At 37.5% G+C, this 18950-nt stretch overlaps 1 protein-coding gene across 12 annotated transcripts in view; it reads left to right on the top strand.

The window, feature by feature from the left end:
* The window catches only part of SEC24D (SEC24 homolog D, COPII coat complex component), a 110693-nt gene that overhangs the window by 37622 nt on the left and 54121 nt on the right, over nt 1-18950 (top strand). For all 12 annotated transcript variants that reach the window (XM_074040370.1, XM_074040369.1, XM_074040368.1 and 9 more), the window contains exon 8: nt 543-670. In XM_074040370.1, the coding sequence (XP_073896471.1) occupies nt 543-670 (128 nt within the window). The remainder of the gene's footprint in view (nt 1-542; nt 671-18950) is intronic.

Here is an 18950-nt window from a genome sequence, read left to right as displayed (position 1 = left end):
ATAATACTTCTATTACAAGTAGAATTTTCATTTCTAAATTCAATTTCCAAATTTAGAAAAAAATAGTCAAATGGAATCATATTTGACAAAGTATCACTTGCTAATATGAAATGGTATAGAAATGCTTACCTTTCCCATAAGCAGATAGAAGAGGATGAAGAAGAAATGACTGTGATTCAAAAATTTTGTTCTTTCATATTTGTGTGTCTCTTTGTTTAATTTTTTCCGTTGGATCTAAATACCTCTCAAATCTATAGTAATACTATATTAAGACTGCTTATAGAAAATAATAATAACTAAGATACTTATATCTTTGCAGTAGGATTCAGAGTATTTTTATTTTGTAAGAAATTACAGTGTACCTAGAATGTAGATTGTAGAATTGCACAATACTACTTTTTAAAAAAACAAATCTTGAAGAGAGTTTTACAAATAAGAAATAATGCAATGCGTTATCTAGAAGTACCTTTATAAATATTTGAATATCTTAGGGAAAGTTTTTTTCTAAACAAATTTTAACTGTATCCTTTTGAATGTTTCAGGAAATGCCAGTCCTCGATTCATCCGTTGTACAACATACTGTTTTCCATGCACATCAGATATGGCTAAGCAAGCTCAGATTCCATTAGCTGCTGTCATCAAACCCTTTGCCACCATTCCTTCAAATGAGGTAAGAATGATATATAATAGCAATTCAACAATTTATCAATTCCAAAATTACTCTTTTCTTACAGTTTTCTTGTATGTTATTCCATCATATAATCAGGAAACTGGAATATATTTTTATAATGCAAAACATCTAGTGATTGAATTCATCAGGAAAACAAATAGTCCAAAAAGCTATGGTTTTTGGCCTCCTGTACACCAAATACAGATGGACTAAGTCAGTTTTTGGCTTATTGTGGTAATGCACATGTATACAGAAAATATAGAGTGTCCCACAGTAAAAGTATCATGACTTGTCATGAGGCCCTGATACCCTAGTTTAGAGCCCTTACATTGTGAGTGTTCTGTTGAGGGAAGATGATAGATCCTATAGTCCTTGATCTATTAGAGCAGATCTTACTACATCTGCTTTAATTATCACTGGGCCAGGATACTCATCAACTCCTACTTAAACGTTAGAAAGCACGGGGTAGATAAATCTGTATATATTGGTTTGAAAATATGTGTGCAACATATAGTTGAGTGGGAAAAAAAGATAAGTGGTTTACATTGAAAATCTGCAGTTTTGTTGCCAGTGGGTATTTGATCTAGGCTTCCAGAAATAACCCAGTTCCAACCTACACTGCTGCCATTCCTTCTTTTGATGCCCCTGAATGGTGGATGCCCACATGCGCACAGAAACACAGGCACTGTAGCAGAGCAAGTCACACAGGGGAAGAAAAGCTTGACTTCCAGCTGGAGCTGTGACCATTACCCATTGCAGTATCCCAGTAAGCTAGGGCAAACCACAGATTCCTCTTGCTGCACTAAAGGCTGGAGCCCCAGTATTCCCTCCCAGCATAAACCTCAGTCTTGGATCTAATGAAGTAGGCTGATCTCATGCACACCTAGCAGCATCTGAGCAAGAGGCAGAGCATCTGCAAGAGAAAACAGATTCGTTCCCTTTCTTGGGCTCACCACACCAGCTGCTATGGAGAGTAAAGCAGTGTGGGAAAGGGGAGGAGGAAGCTGTGGTGAGTGGGGCTTACTTTATATCCTGTGAGGGAAAGAAGAGAGAAAAGAGAGATGTGTGATGTGTGCCGTGGCTTTCATACCCTTTGGGATCTCCACTCACTGTCTTTATGAATGTAGTGTAGTCCTGCTGACACTTCTTTTTGGGAGTAGAGTGACCTGGCTTGGAGTAGGTCATGGGAGAGGCATTGAACTGTTTTTAGAAGCCAGACTTACATGTGGTATGGTTTCATATTTGTAAATCAAGATGTGCATTCAGTGTTTCCTTTACATATTTTAACCACAATCTCTTCCATGATGGTTCTAGAAATTTAATATAATATTTATAAATACCTCATTAAACTCACTATGCTTAGTATGAATGTGGTAGACCAATATGTATTGACAAAGAAATGCCACTATGTACAATGAATGCGTTTTAAAGAATAACTTAACTAGAAATATTTTCAAAGCTATTTTCAACATTTTGTTTTGAAAATTTTCAAACATACAGAAAATCTAAAAGGATTTCATAGTGAACACCTACATCCCTGCCACCTAGATATTACCATTAGCATGTAACTATACTTGTTTTGTCACATATCATGATGTTCATCTGTCCATCAACCCATCTTTTTTCTTCTGATGCATTTTAAAGTAAATTACAGACATTTAGACACTTCACTCTAAATACTCCAGAATGAACATCATTAACTAGTGTTCAAAATTTGCTTACAGATTATTTTCTCATTTGAGGCAAAATTCATTTACAATAAAAATGTACGTCTTAAGTGAACATTTATTGAGTTTTGACAACTGTATATACCTATGTAGCCCAGACACTTATCAAAACATAGAACATAATTGCCACCCCAGAAAGTTATCTCATGCCATTTCCTAGGCAACCCCCACCCCTTCATGTAACCTTCTTTCCCTGGCAGCCACAATTATGATTGTTTTCTGTGATAGATTTGTTTAGCCTATTCTAGCACTTCATGTAAATAGAATCATAACGTATGCACTATTGTACGAAGGTTCTCTTACTCAACATAATGTTTTAAGAGCCATTATGATGTTGCACGTATCAATAGTCTGTTTCTTTTTTATTGCTGAATAGTAATTCATTGTGTGAATATAGTGTTACACCCTGGCCTCCTTTAAGAGGTCTTAGGCTGGGTGCAGTGGCTCGCACCTGTAATCCCAGCACTTTGGAAGGCGAAGGAGGGTGGATCACCTGAGGTCAGGAGTTTGAGACCAGCCTGACCAAGATTACGCGACAATCTTGGCTCACAAGACTGGTGAGAGAGGGAGACTCTGTCTCAAAATAAAAAAAGAGTTTTTATAGGCTGACTTCATGTGCAGGTATCCATAACAGTATGTGGTATTGGTCTTTTCTTTTGAAAGAGTCAAATACTGTACTTTTAAATAAGTAAAACATAAACAATCAAAAGATGAAAAGGGTATACAATGAAAAATAGGCCTCTGCCTACCTCTGCCTCCTCCCCTTTCATATAACCCTTGCCTGTTCTTTGTGATTTCTCTAGAAATAAAATATGCATATAACAACATAAAAGTATCTATCCTTTTAAAAAAAAAGGTATGTAAATGTAAATGATAGAATGGTACACACATTGTTCTGTACTTTTTAAAATTAATATCTCTGGCACTGATTTCATATTATTGCCTACAGAGCTACCTCTTTTAAAACAGCTGGGTAATATATTAATATGAGAAACATTATTATAACTATACATACAAAATCAATTTTGAGATGCATACAGATGTCAAAAATGTGAAACCATTATGAATCCTAAAATTGAGGAAATGTATTGCCATCAGTGTGCCTAGAAGAACTATCCCCACAGCTTCTCTCAGGGGGATGGGATTGCTACACATGTGCAGCCTCTGACTTATTTATTCCTTTGCTGTCTGAACCTTATCAAAGACATCTTTTATTTTCATAAACAGAAGATAATATTTCTACCTTGACAGAAACCTGCAGCATATCTAAATAGCAAAATATCATAGGAAGCAATTCTGTTGTATATCTGTATTGTGGATACATGGGATTTCTGCCCATGAATAGTGTCAGTTTTGGCTGCACCTCATTAGTGGCAATAAGTTTGCATGGTTTTCAGCTATCTACTAGCAAAACCCCCCTCCATGCCCCTTCCTCGTGATAAAGCTGACCTGGGTCAAATGTGCATGAAACAGAAAAAAACTCAGAGTTTGGAACCTTCTTCTTGTTATTGTCACTTAGTATTAACAATAAAATTATTCACTAATATCTTCTGGAAAATAAAGCCTGGCATTTCATGTTTTTGTCGCTGTTGAAAAACATCTTTCAAACATTAGTTTAAGCTTCCTCAAAAATGCATATATGCATTTTAAACATAAACTGAGTGGGCATGGTTTCTATTTTCCAAAGTTGTTTGTTTTAACCAAATACTACCTACCCACCAACATAAGATCTTTTTTTTAGTAAGGACTTGTGCTGCATTTTCATCTCTGTGCTTTCCAAAGTATTAAACAGAAGAGGTTAGAGTGGTAGCTTATTTCTGGAATCTGACTTAGGGAGAAGCTCTACTTGTGAAAATAACACACTCTATACCTTTAACATTGTTGGAGACTCTGAATACTGACCATGTAAATGTACTTGACAGTACTGTTTTCTCCACTCAGGCTCTCTCTACACAAAGCCCTTTCTTTTCCCCTAGACATTCAAGAATAGAATTACTCTGAATATATTTAAGAATTACTTTCCCTTATATAGCAGTGCCTCCTGGTTTGAATGAAGACACTCTCTATTTAAAGGAGTACTTTTATATTTATTTGTCAAAATAGACTTAGAAGTCAAAAAATAAGGACTGTGAAAGGGATACTGCCACACCAGAAAGTTCCTCAGGGGCATGTGCTCAAAAATGTCTTCCTTTTTGGGCATGTAGCTGGACCTAAACTTGGAGAGCTACCAACATAAGGGAATTATTGCTGCCCTACTACACCAGCTAGCTAGATACAAGTCTGTATGCTACCAAGTGTTTGGCCTTCTTGACAGATTCTTTCCTCTTTTGGCTTCCATGATACCATCTTGGTGTAATTTTTCCTACGTCACAGGCAGGGAACATTTAAGTTCCCTTTATTGTTTTCCTGATCTCTAATTTGGGAGTTCATCAAGGCTTGAACTTGGGATCTTCTTTCTGCTCTCCTTAGATACCCTGTCCTCTCCAAAGACTAAATATCTGTAACAGCTGCTGCTGCTACTGATGGGCATAATAACAGTCAAAATGTATAACAAGCAAAATTATAAGTTTTAAAAATATTTATTTACTTAATTCTCACATTAACCTACTTATTATCCCCATTTTACATATAAGTAAACTGAGGCACAGAGTTAGATAACAAACTTAAGGTCAACAGCTGCTAAATAGCAGAGCTAGGATGCAAACCCACACAGACTCTGTTGTCTAAAGTACTCTAAAGCACTGCGCTGTTACTTTCATTCATTCGTTTTTACATTTTCAGTCCCATACTCACATATCCAAACGCCTCTCTGAAATCTCTCCTTGGATGCCTCATAGAAACCTCAAACTTAACATGTCCAAAAATGATTTTCTGATCTCTGCACCCCAAACCTGTTTATTTTTCCACATATCAGAAAGTGGCACTATCGTTTAATTGTGTGAGGCAAATATCAAAAACTAAACGGTTATAGTTAAGTAATAATAGAAAATGAGGGATATGCTGATTTTAGATATTTATAATCCATAATCAGGGAAATAACAGTTTAAAAGTATCTTTTCTAAGCAAATGTATTACATGAACACTGTTATTCTACATATAAAATCATCCTTAATTATTTTCCTCTACTATAAATGATTTATTTTGGGGTTAGTAAAATTTTAGGATATGTTTGCTTATCCAGTATTGCCATCATTACTGCAATTTTAAAATCTTTTTTTAGAGATAATCTGCTTTGGCATCTACCAAAGTATTTATTTAGTACAGTGTTTTTTAAAGTTGGTTCCATTGTTTGACAGGTTCCAACATTTATAACTGTGCTATTGTGTTAGCAACAGCCTATAAAAATAAACCTAACCCAAGCAGTTTGGACGAGAGGATGCTCCTTATGAACATTTGCTTTGGAGATGTTTGCTATTTCCAGGGGCATATCTGTGCTGTCACTGTTTAAATTTCATATTCCTTACCATATGTTTTAATTTTTTATGTCTTTTAAGTGAAACCCATCCCTACAGTCAGTATAATTAACTGTAAGGTATATATTTTTAGCAAAAGTAATTGGTTATGCTGTAAACTCTTTTGTTTAGTAAACTGTGTTTTAATTTTTGATGCTGTATTTTAGGAACTGAGGTAGTATGGTATAGAAGTTCAGTGCAAAAGGATTGAAGATTATAACTAATTTAATTTTGCATTTTTTTCTCTAAAATAGGAAATGTTTATCTTTTGGACAAGTGCATAGTCTAATTATACATACAATTAAGTAATTTCACCTATATAACAGATGGTAGAAGCTTGTACTCCATCTGTGACTAGATTCAGGAATATCTGTGTGTAGTTTTTGGTTATAAATGGATATAATAGTCAAAGTAATTTCCTTGCTTATTGAATTAGCAAGGATAAACTGTCATCCAAGACTCAACATTTCAGTTGAGTTTTAATCCCCTACTTACTCTGTGCTAGGAACTCTGCTGAACTTTAGGGATTTGGAAAACGAGAAAAACAAGACCGGTTACTCTTGCGTAGGACTTATAAAAAATTTTCCCGTATGCAGCTAGCTTTCGTACAATGTGAAAAAGGCTCTGATGGGGATAGCTTCATTGTTATATGGAGCTTAGTTTTAGGGAAAGTTTTACCTGAATTATGACTTAACAAATAAATAAGGACTTTGTCCTATTAATAAATGCTGTTTAGGCTGGGTGTGGTGGCTCACGCCTGTAATCCCAGCACTTTGGGAGGCTGAGGCGGGTGGATCTCGAGGTCAGATCAAGACCATCCTGGCAAACACGTGAAACCCCATCTCTACTAAAAATACAAAAAAATTAGCTGGGCATGGTGGCACGTGCCTGTAGTCCCAGCTACTCGGGAAGCTGAGGCAGGAGAATCACTTGAACTCGGGAGTGGGAGGTTGCAGTGAGTGAGTTTGAGCCACTGCACTCCAACCTGGGCAACAGAGTAAGACTCCATCTCAATAAGTAAATAAATAAATAAATACATACATACTGTTTAAATCTTTCTTGTTAATGATTGTTTATATATTGATTCTGTAGGTCTAAAGAAGGTACCATTGTAGGGGAAAAAGGAATGGATGTCAAGGAACTAATTAATGGAATTAACAAGAAAGGAAAATTCTGTTAGAGAATAAGCCCAACACCAGTGCATTATGTCAATGATGGTCTTTACATCTGTCACCTGCAAAACGAATTGCTGGTTATACATTTGACTTTTCAGCTAATCTTGCTTGCATGGGTTGACATAGTTTTAGCAGAATTTATAGTGCCTCACTATAGTAGTTTATTCACGATGACTATGTCTCCTTCTTTTAGGAAGATAGCAGCTTGTGTGGTAGGTGTAATCCCACTTTTATAGATGATGAAGCTCCACAGGTTCTGGGGCTATTAAAAGTTACTCGCTGGTAAGTGATACTGCTGCAATTCCAAATTTCAATAAAAAACAGTATTTATTTTTCTTCCTGGCTAAAGTTTTAGCAATGAGCCTCTTGCTCTTTCTAGAAGCTTACAAGTTATCTTGAAATAACCATTTTAAGTTCTTAAAGTCTTTTTGACTTTAAGCCTCTGCTTAGTATGCCTTGAAGGCAAAGGCTCTCCAGAGTTCAGCAGTGGGCTGGGCATAGAGGTCTTAGTTGAATAAATGCACTCTCCTCAGGGTTGTAGAGACATTTAAAAGACAAAAAATAAACCGTATCACAGAATGGTGGTTGATTTGTAGGTATTTTAGGCCTCTAATTTTTTTTTTAGCACAGTGAATCTTAGTTGTTCCTTGGTAGTAGTTGGGTCTACTGATAAACATGTTGCTAATGAAATAAACATTTTTTTCATCCTACTTTGGATATTTCATGTCTTACTTTTAAATGACTACATTTAAAAGTAAGACATGAATAAAGTATTTTATAACCCTGTTCACCTCTCTAACAAACTCGGTGGGTAAAAAAAAATCATTTGAAAGACAATGTGTTTTTTACAAGTTCCTCAACACTGTGGGAGAATTAACTCAGTTTCTTCTATCGCATATTCATGAGAAAGGTTCTGTTTCATTATAAAGGACAGAACAGTAAAACAATTGGATGAATTTTGGACCAAGATATTTTAGGAACCAATAAAAACTGGCTACTTTTTCCAAAGCACAGTAGCCAAATGGTGGAACACTGGATTAGGAGCCAGGAAATGATTTCAGGTCTCCACTGTACCTTGTATTGTGACCTTGGGGCTCCATTTCTAAGAGGGAGAAGTCTGGTTCTGTTATCTCATAAATCCGGAAAGCTGATAGTGTCTGTCTTACTTTTCCAGTTTTATTGGACATTCACCATGGATGCCATTTATGAAGTCCTGTATGTTATTAGAAATTAATGTGAACAAATTTCACAGCCCAACCCAAAGTGATTTCATATGTATAGCACTTTCAGTATAAGTCTGGAGTGTATTATATTATTCATTTAAAAAGAAACAAATGGCTAGGCATGGTGACTGACACTTGTAATCCCAGCTCCTTGGGAGGCTGAGGTCAGATAATCACTTGAGGCCAGGAGATTGTGACCAGCCTGGGCAACAAAGTGAGACCCGATATCTACCAAAAAAAAAATGTTTTTAAGTAGCCAGGTGCAGTGATGCATGCCTGTAGTCCCAGCTACTCAGGAGGCTGAGGCAGGAGAATCACTTGAGCTCAGGAGTATGAGACTGCAGTGAGCTATGATAGTGTTCACTCTAGCCTGGTGACAGAGTGAGACTTCGACTTTAATTTTTTTATTTCATTATTTATTTCTTTATAAACAGATAGAGTTTCACTCTGTGACCCAGGCTGGAGTACAGTGTGCAACCTCTGTTCACTGCAACCTATACCTCCCAGGGTCAAGCGGTCCTCACACCTCAGCCTCCCAAATAGGGCCCACAGCCACATGCACCACGCGCACCACGCCTGGCTAATTTTTGTATTTTTTTGTAAAGACAGGGTCTCGCTATATTGCCCAGGCTGGTCTCAAACTCCTAGCTCAAGCAAACCACCTGCCTTGGTCTCTCAAAGTGCTGGGATTACAGGCTTGTGTCACCACATCCAGCCTCAACTTTAAAAATAAAGAGAACACATGAAGGCTGGGAGACTATACATTTTCACATATAGCCTAAATTTAGCTAGTTTAGTGATAAGTGTGCTCTGAAATTAAACTGATTACTGTATATCATGGCCTATAAAGAACTTAAAGAAGACTTAACTTACTTGTTTTTAAATGAAAACTTCAAAAACCAGAATTTATTTTTTAAGTTGTGTATCATAATCTTGTCTGCTTTAATGAAGTATTTTTAAAGTATCAACATAAAAACTTGGAAATATAAAATGCATATATTTAGAAATAAAATGATGAATATAACATGTAAAATACCTCCGTTTTATCAAGTAAGTTTTGAAACTGAATCTCATCTCTTAAGATTTTTGGTCACTGTTTATATAGTGCTACGAAAAAGTACTATGAAAAAGTTTGGCAGCTGAAGAACAGAATATCATCCCCTTTTAGAACAGTGTTCTAGCCTTATAGCACATGTGTAGGGAGAGTCACATTTGTCAGGGCAAAGGTCATTTGAATTCTTTTGAAGTTACATTTTAGAAGCTAAATGCACGAAGCTTGTTTTCTTAATCACAGAATGATTCCTGTAAATCTTTATTCTTTTATTAAATGGGGAACAACTTCGGGAGAAACAATACAAAGAAAACATTGTCATGGTTTAGTTTTCAGTGGATGTAAGTGTGGGTTTGACTACCTTCCGTGCCCTAGTGGTTGAGGACCCAGATCAGCCTTCCTGGCTATGAAACAGTGGGGAGAATTGAGAAGCCACCACAGACGAGGAACTGAGTTAGAGCCTTTTTGCTGCGATTTCTGTCAATTCGAAGACCTATATTTTCTCATATTTTAACATTTTAAAAATAGAAATATGCCTTATTAACAAAGGCTTCTTAGCAATGTGTCATGTTGACCTGGAAGGTTTGATGTCTCTTAGAATTGAAGGGATTTTAGAATCAATGAAATATACTATCTATACCTTGCTTCATGCTTCTAACTTCTGTCAAATTTTGTGGATATTTAGATAATTCAAGAATACCAGGATCTACAATGTGTGCAGCTGTGCATCTTTGCTGATCAAGTACAAGAAAGTCAAATATTTTAATGTTTGTATTAAAAAGCTTCATAGGAATCAAGTTCCCATTGAATAAAATGCTAAAAAAATTAATAAACAAAATTATACTTTTAAGAAAGAAGAAAGAAAAATGTAGGAAAAGAAAACCCTGTCTAAACTTTTAATTTGACATTGTATCTTGAAATGTTTGAAAGCACAGATTATTTTTGAAGTGATTTTTTTTGTGAGGAATACAGCATTGTCATGAATGTGGTGGCTAGGGCAGGAATTTGGGAGTTAGATGGAGTTAGGTGCATAACTTGACTCTATTTTAGCAGAATGACCTTGAAACATTTACTTTTTTGAGCCTTATTTCTTTTGTAAGTAAAATTACAATAATACCCCTTAACCTGTAGTTGTTTAAAAATAAACCAGTCTTATCTTCATCAATATTATGATTATTTGCTGTACAATATTAAATTTCACCATGGAAAATTTTATTTTAGTCTTATAATCTTGATTTTGGGTGTCTGCTATATACAAGAAAGAGAAGTATGAAAACTTCAGGCAATTTATATTGACTTAAAGTGTATACATTTAAGAGGGATGTTATCAAACCCCTTCAGTGGTTCTAGCTACATATTATTATATAAGTCTAAACTGAGTTACACTCCACAATTTATATTCATATGTAAATGGGAAAGAGGCTTAATTACTCTGATTTTGAAGGAATGCTGCATGGTATCTGTCATTTGATATTAGATCACCATTTTCTCTGTTTCTTACTATTCGAATGATAAGCATCACCATAACATAAACATTTATATAGACTTTATTTTATTTATTTATTATTATTATTATTATTATTATTTTTTTGAGACGGAGTCTCGCTCTGTCGCCCAGGCTGGAGTGCAGTGGCCGGATCTCAGCTCACTGCAAGCTCCGCCTCCCGGGTTCACGCCATTCTCCTGCCTCAGCCTCCGGAGTAGCTGGGACTACAGGCGCCCACAACCGCGCCCGGCTAATTTTTTGTATTTTTAGTAGAGACGGGGTTTCACCGTGGTCTCGATCTCCTGACCTTGTGATCCGCCCGCCTCGGCCTCCCAAAGTGCTGGGATTACAGGCGTGAGCCACAGTGCCCGGCCTTATTATTTTTTTTTTTTTGAGACGGAGTCTAGCTCTGCCACCCAGACTGGAGTGCAGTGGCCGGATCTCAGCTCACTGCAAGCTCCGCCTCCCAGGTTCACGCCATTCTCCTGCCTCAGCCTCCAGAGTAGCTGGGACTACAGGCGCCGGCCACCTCGCCCGGCTAGTTGTTTGTATTTTTTAGTAGAGACGGGGTTTCACCGTGTCAGCCAGGATGGTCTCGATCTCCTGACCTCGTGATCCGCCCGTCTCGGCCTCCCAAAGTGCTGGGATTACAGGCTTGAGCCACCGCGCCCGGCCCTAGACTTTATTTTTTCATAAGGTGTTTCACAAACATTTGCTGGAATGATTTTTCCTCAACTCCTTCACACTATTCTGTCCTTTTAGTCACTTCCTGAGGAGAGCTTTTGGGATACTTCTCCAGCCCCATTCTCCCCTGTAGCTCAACTCATACCATGAATCCCAGTTTGTAATTTTGAGATGTAGATTTGACTAACATCTTTTTCCTGCTGGGTTCACAGGGGTAGGGACCACATCTGATTTTTCTCACTATTGCATTTCTAGGACCTAAAACAGTATATGGCACATTTTTAGCTAACTAATATTTAACTATGATATTTTAGTCATACAATATCATTTATATATAGAAGTACAGAATTTTGATGCCAAGTAATTTGGTGACATTTTTACCATAGAGATCTGCCTGTGCTCAAACATTTATTGAGCTTGTTGTATACAAATGCCATATTTGGTACTGAAAGTGTTACAAAGTAGGTAAGAAAGGAATCGACAATTTAAATGCCAAACTAAGGCCAGGATCTTGTATTCAGGAGTCATCTCTTTATCCAGCTGTCTGCTTGAGTTCAGTTTCCATGGTCTATAGCAATGAAAATATTTTATTTCCCACACATATGTTCTTATAAAAAACAGCCCTTTGGGGACCCACTACAAATGATTATTGCTTTAGTATTGCCAGCAGATAAAAACAGCTGCGCTGACTAGAATAACAGTTGCATAAGGAATTTGCAGGACAGTAAAATTCTCCATAAAGTTTAGCTTAGGTTTCACTTTTATTCCCCTCCACTGCAGTGTTTCTGTCAATATCATCTCACAGAGGAAGGTATATAGTATTCGTGAGTGTGTCTGTGTGTGTATTTGGTGGGCGGGGCGGAGGCAGGGAAGGATCTTATGAACAGTATGTGTAACAAAAAAGAGCATGTAAAAATCGTTAAAATGTTATTTGTTGTTTGGGAAAATACAACTATCATTTACTTTCTTGAAAAATATTTCTGTAAAATGCAGGTGAAAGAGAAGAAGTGTAATTATCAAATCTAGTGTCTGTAGATATCCTGGAGTTCACCTACCACAGAGACTACTTTCCTTTATCCTGAACTGTAAATTAAAGTACATTGTAGTCTAACATGGAATGAGATTTAAGTTTTTTTGGTTTACTACATCCTGTACTCCCTTGTCCTCTATGGTTTGAAAAGTTTTGAAAAATTCTTTAAGTAGTTCAGACATAATTTTGTCTATATTTCTTCTTTCTTACAGAAAAGAATAGAAAATGTTTCATATTTATCAACTTCTATTTCTGATAAGAAGTCATCTTTCCTCTTATTTCAGTTTATTGATATAGAATAAATATATAAATGTATTTATTTCTCAAAATGCTTTTGAACTGGTCATCTGTTTTTTAAATTAAAATTTTTTCTCAACTTTTTTTAACCCTGTTTTCAAAAATGCTCTCCTTCAAATGATTTTTGGCTGTATGCTCAAATCAAATTAACTCACCAAAGATGATTTGCTGTATTACTGGAAGTAGCCCAGCCAGAGCACGGAGGATGATTAATCACCAATGTTTTCTTCTGTTTAAATAGAGATGAGGTTTCGCCATGTTGGCCAGGCTGGTCTTGATCTCCTGGGCTCAAGTGATCTGCCCGCCTCAGCCTCCCAAATTGCTGGGATTACAGGCATGAACTACTATGCCTGGCCAGTCTCCAGTGTTTACATCGATAACAGATTGAACTGCGTGACCCTTAGAGTCCTGTATTTTTTTCCACTCTGAAAGGAATTTGTAGAGAAAGTTTTAGACATATTTGGACAAATGCATAGCTTCTATAGATGTCTACTCTAAAGGCAGTTGATCATTTGGTTTGAGTTCTGTTAAGCTTCTTTACGGAAACAGTTTTATATTTGTATTTATAATTGTATAATCACTCCTGGGATTTTAGTGATGTTTTCAGTCATCTCATATACCATAATCTGGACAATAATGCATTGTTATTTGATATGATAGTTTATAAAGCGTGACCATTTTTATGAAGGACTTTGTTTATGTCACTTGTATAATCACTCCTGGGATTTTAGTGATGTTTTCAGTCACCTCATATACCTTAATCTATACAATAATCCATGGTTATTTGATATGATAGTTTATAAACTATGACCATTTTTATGAAATACTTTGTTTATGTCACCTTATTTCAAAAAGAATTTAAGAATAACCAATTCAATTCAGTGAATACTTATTGTTCTCCCAGTATGTGCCGGATACTGTTCTTGGCACTTGAGATATGTCAGTGAACAGAGTGGACAAAGATCTCTGCCCTCATGGAGCTTACATTCTAATGGAGACTAGACAGTGAAACTGGTAAGGTTATCTGAGGCTATGGAGGAAGGAAAAAGTAGAGCAGACTTGGGGGATGACATCTGCCTGGGAGGAGGTGGAGTGTGGGTTTTGTAGATTAAATAGGGTGTTCAGGGCAGGCCTTATTGAGAAGGTGTCATTTAAATTCAGACCCTCAGGGGTCCGTTCCAAGATGGCCGAATAGGAACAGCTCTGGTCTGCAGCTCCCAGTGTGATCGATGCAGAAGACGGGTGATTTCTGCATTTCCAACGGAGGTACCCGGTTCATCTCACTGGGTCTGGTTGGACAGTGGGTGCAGCCCATGGAGGGTGAGCCGAAGCTGGGTAGGGCATCGTCTTACCTGGGAAGCGCAAGGGGTTGGAGGATTTCCCTTTCCTAGCCAAGGGAAGCCGTGACAGACTGTACCTGGAAAAAACGAGACATTCCCACCAAAATACTGCGCTTTTCCAACAGTTTTAGCAAACGGCACACCAGGAGATTATATCCCGTGCCTGGCTTGGCGGGTCTCACGCCCAAGGAGCCTTGGTCACTGCTAGTGCAGCAGTCTGAGATCGACCTGCGAGGCAGCAGCCTGGCAGGGGGAGGGGCGTACACCATTGCTGAGGCTTGAGTAGGTAAACAAAGCAGCCAGGGAAACTTGAATTGGGCGGAGCCCCCCACAGCTCAACAAGGCCTGCTGCCGCTGTTTTCTCCACTTCTGGAGAAAGGATATCAGTAACTGAAGATCAAATTAATGAAATAAAGCAAGAAGAGAAGTTTAGAGAAAAAAGAGTAAAAAGAAACGAACAAAGCCCCCTCTTTTCATTATATGAAAAGACCAAATCTGCATCTGATTGGTGTACCTGAAAATGACAGGGAGAATGGAACCAAGTTGGAAAACACTCTTCAAGATATTATCCAGGAGAACTTCCCCAACCTAGCAAGACAGGCCAACATTCAAATTCAGGAAATACAGAGAACACCACAAAGATACTCCTCGAGAAGAGCAACCCCAAGACACATAATTGTCAGATTCACCAAGGCTGAAATGAAGGAAAAAATGTTAAGGGCAGCCAGAGAGAAAGGTCATGTTACCCACAAAGGGAAGCCCATCAGACTAGCAGCAGATCTCTCAGCAGAAACTCTACAAGCCAGAAGAGAGTGGGGGCCAATATTCAACATTTTTAAAGAAAAGAATTTTCAACCCAGAATTTCATATCCAGCCAAACTAAGCTTCATAAGTGAAGGAGAAATGAAGTCCTTTACAGACAAGCAAATGCTGAGAGATATTGTCACCAGCCAGCCTGCCTTCCATGCGCTCCTGAAAGAAGCACTAAACATGGAAAGGAACAACTGGTACCAGCCACTGCAAAAACATGCCAAATTGTAAAGACCATCGATGCTAGGAAGAAACTGCATCAACTAATGGGCAAAATAACCAGCTAACATCATAATGTCAGGATGAAATTCACACATAACAATATTAACCTTAAATGTAAATGGACTAAATGTCCCCAATTAAAAGACACAGACTGGCAAGTTGAATAAAGAGTCAAGACCCATCAGTGTGCTGTATTCAGGAGACCCATCTCACATGCAGAGACAAACATAGGCTCAAAATAAAGGGATGGAGGAAGATCTACCAAGTAAATGGAAAACAAATAAAAGCAAGGGTTGCCATCCTACTCTCTGATAAAACAGACTTTAAACCAACAGAGATCAAAAGAGACAAAGAAGGCCATTACATAATGGTAAAGGGATCAATTCAACAAGAAGAACTAACTATCATAAATACATATGCACCCAATACAGGAGCACCCAGATTCATAAAGCAAGTCCTTAGAGACCTACAAAGAGACTTAGACTCCCACACAATAATAATGGGAGAACCCCTAACACCCCACTGTCAATATTAGACAGATCAATGAGACAGAAGGTTAACAAGGATATCCAGGAGTTGAACTCAGCTCTGCACTAAGCAGATCTAATAGACATCTACAGAACTCTCTACCCCAAATCAACAGAATATACATTCTTCTCAGCACCACATCACACTTATTCTAAAATTGACCACATATTTGGAAGTAAAGCACTCCTCAGCAAATGTAAATGAACAGAAGTCACAGCAAACTATCTCTCAGACCACATGCAATCATATTAGAACTCAGGATTAAGAAACTTACTCAAAAACCACACAACTACATGGAAACTGAAGATCCGGCTCCTGAATGACTACTGGGTGAATAACGAAATGAAGGCAGACATAAAGATGTTCATTGAAACCAATGAGAACAAAAACACAACATACCATAATCTCTGGGACACATTTAAAGCAGTATGTAGAGGGAAATTTATAGCACTAAATGCCCACAAGAGAAAGGAGGAAAGATCTAAAATCGACACCCAAAATCACAGTTAAAAGAACTAGAGAAGCAAGAGCAAACACATTCAAAAGCTAGCAGGGATGCCCTCTCTCACCACTCCTATTCAACATAGTGTTGGAAGTTCTGGCCAAGGCAATCAGGAAAGAGAAAGAAATAAAGGGTATTCAATTAGGAAAAGAGGAAGTTGGATGTCCCTGTTTGCAGATGACATGATTGTATATTTAGAAAACCCCATCATCTCAGCCCCAAAACTCCTTAAGCTGATAAGCAACTTCAGCAAAGTCTGAGGATACAAAATCAATGTGCAACAATCACAAGCATCTCTGTACACCGATAACAGACAGAGAGCCAAATCATGAGTGAACTCCCATTCACAATTGCTACAAAGAGAATAAAATAACTAGGAATCCAACTTACAAGGGATGTGAAGGACCTCTTCAAGGAGAACTACAGACCACCCCTCAACGAAATAAAAGAGGACACAAACAAATGGAAAAACATTCCATGCTCATGGATAGGAAGAATCAATATTATGAAAATGACAATACTGCCCAAGGTAATTTATAAATTCAATGCCATCCCCAATAAGCTACCAATGACTTTCTTCACAGAATTGGAAAAAAACTACTTTAAAGTTCATATGGAACCAAAAAAGACCCTGCATTGCCAAGACAATCCTAAGCCAAAAGAACAAAGCTGGAGGCATCATGCTACCTGAATTCAAACAATACTACAAGGCTACAGTAACCAAAACAGCATGGTACTGGTACCAAAACAGAGATATAGACCAATGGAACAGAACAGAGCCCTCAGAAATAATACCACACATCTACAACTATCTGATCTTTTACAAACCTGACAAAAAGAAGAAATGGGGAAAGGATTCCCTAATTAACAAATGGTACCGGAAAAACTGGCTAGCCATATGTAGAAAGCTGAAACTGGATCCCTTCCTTACACCTTATACAAAAATTAATTCAAGATGGATTCGAGACTTAAATGTTAGACCTAAAACCATAAAATCCCTAGAAGAAAACCTAGGCAATATCATTCAGGACACAGGCATGGGCAAGGACTTCATGTCTAAAACACCAAAAGCAGTGGCAATGAAAGCCAAAATAGACAAATGGGAACTAGTTAAACTAAAGAGCTTCTGCACAGCAAAACAAACTACCATCAGAACGAACAGGCAACCTATAGAATGGGAGAAAATTTTTGCAATCTACTCATCTGACAAAGGGCTAACATCCAGAATCTACAAAGAACTTAAGCAAATTTACAAGAAAAAAGCAACCCCATCAAAAAGTGCGCAAAGGATATGAACAGACACTTCTCAAAAGAAGACATTTATGCAGCCAACAGACACATGAAAAAATGCTCATCATCACTCACCATCAGAGAAATGCAAATCAAAACCACAATGAGATACCATCTCACACCAGTTAGAATGGCGATCATGAAAAATTCAGGAAACAACAGGTGCTGGAGAGGATGTGGAGAAATAGGAATGCTTTTACACTGTTGGTGGGACTGTAAACTAGCAACCATTGTGGAAGACAGTGTGGTGATTCCTCAAGGATCTAGAACTAGAAATACCATTTGACCCAGCCATCCCATTACTGGGTATATACCCAAAGGAGTATAAATCATGGTACTATAAAGACACATGCACACATATGTTTATTGCGGCACTATTCACAATAGCAAAGACTTGGAACCAACCCAAATGTCCATCAATGGTAGACTGGATTAAGAAAATGTGACACATATACACCATGGAATACTATGCAGCCATAAAAAAAGGATGAGTTTATGTCCTTTGCAGGGACATGGATGAAGCTGGAAACCATCCTTCTGAGCAAACTATCACAAGTACAGAAAGCCAAACACTGCCTGTTCTCACTCATAGGTGGGAATTGAACAATGAGACCACTTGGACACAGGTTGGGGAACATCACACACTGGGGCCTGTTAGGGGTGGAGGACTGGGGGAGGGATAGCATTAGGAGAAATACCTAGTGTAAATAACGAGTTAATGGGTGCAGCAAACCAGCATGGCACATGTATACCTATGTAACAAACCTGCACATTGTGCACATGTACCCTAGATCTTAAAGTATAGTAAAAAATAAATGAATAAATAAATTCAGACCCTCACATAGAGGGAAATCTCTTTTTATGGCCTTATAAGGAAGTAAGACTAATGGAGGGAATACTTTGACTAATTTATAATTGTGCCAGAGAGACAAAGATAGTTTGCCTCTGGGCTTATTATTTTTAACACTTTTATCTTTAGAATATTTCACAACTTTCCTTTGAGGAGCAGAAAGCTGCCAATTGTTCTGTCATAGAAGAAAAAACACTAGATATAGAAGGGTTTCTAGTTTAAGATATATTAATCTTCCGTAGAACATTATACATTGTTGTAACAATGAAGTATGTTTTCTGCTAGTGGCCTATAACTAGACAACATGTAATTTTCCCATAGAGATAAAAGATAAATTATAATAGGTCAGAGATTGTAAGAAATGTGGCAAAATGTTGCTCAAGTGTAAAATTCTGGAGAGACAGTATCTTACTCGGAAGTTTTAAACATCTGTTCTAGCAAGAGAAATAATGCTGATCTTTGCAAATATGCCCATAACTTGCAATACTATGTCAGCATAACCTGATCCAAACAGACCATTTTTTGCTTAAGAATCGTTACCTACCATTGATAGTTTAGTTATGAACTAGGACAGGAAACCGGATTAGGGTGCTCTCTTAACTGCATTGGTATT

Source organism: Macaca fascicularis, chromosome 5, assembly GCF_037993035.2.
Source record: "Macaca fascicularis isolate 582-1 chromosome 5, T2T-MFA8v1.1".
In the NCBI taxonomy this organism is placed as follows: Eukaryota; Metazoa; Chordata; class Mammalia; order Primates; family Cercopithecidae; genus Macaca; species Macaca fascicularis.
Note: the sequence above shows the minus strand (reverse complement) of the source record. Positions and strands in the feature narration are given on the sequence as shown.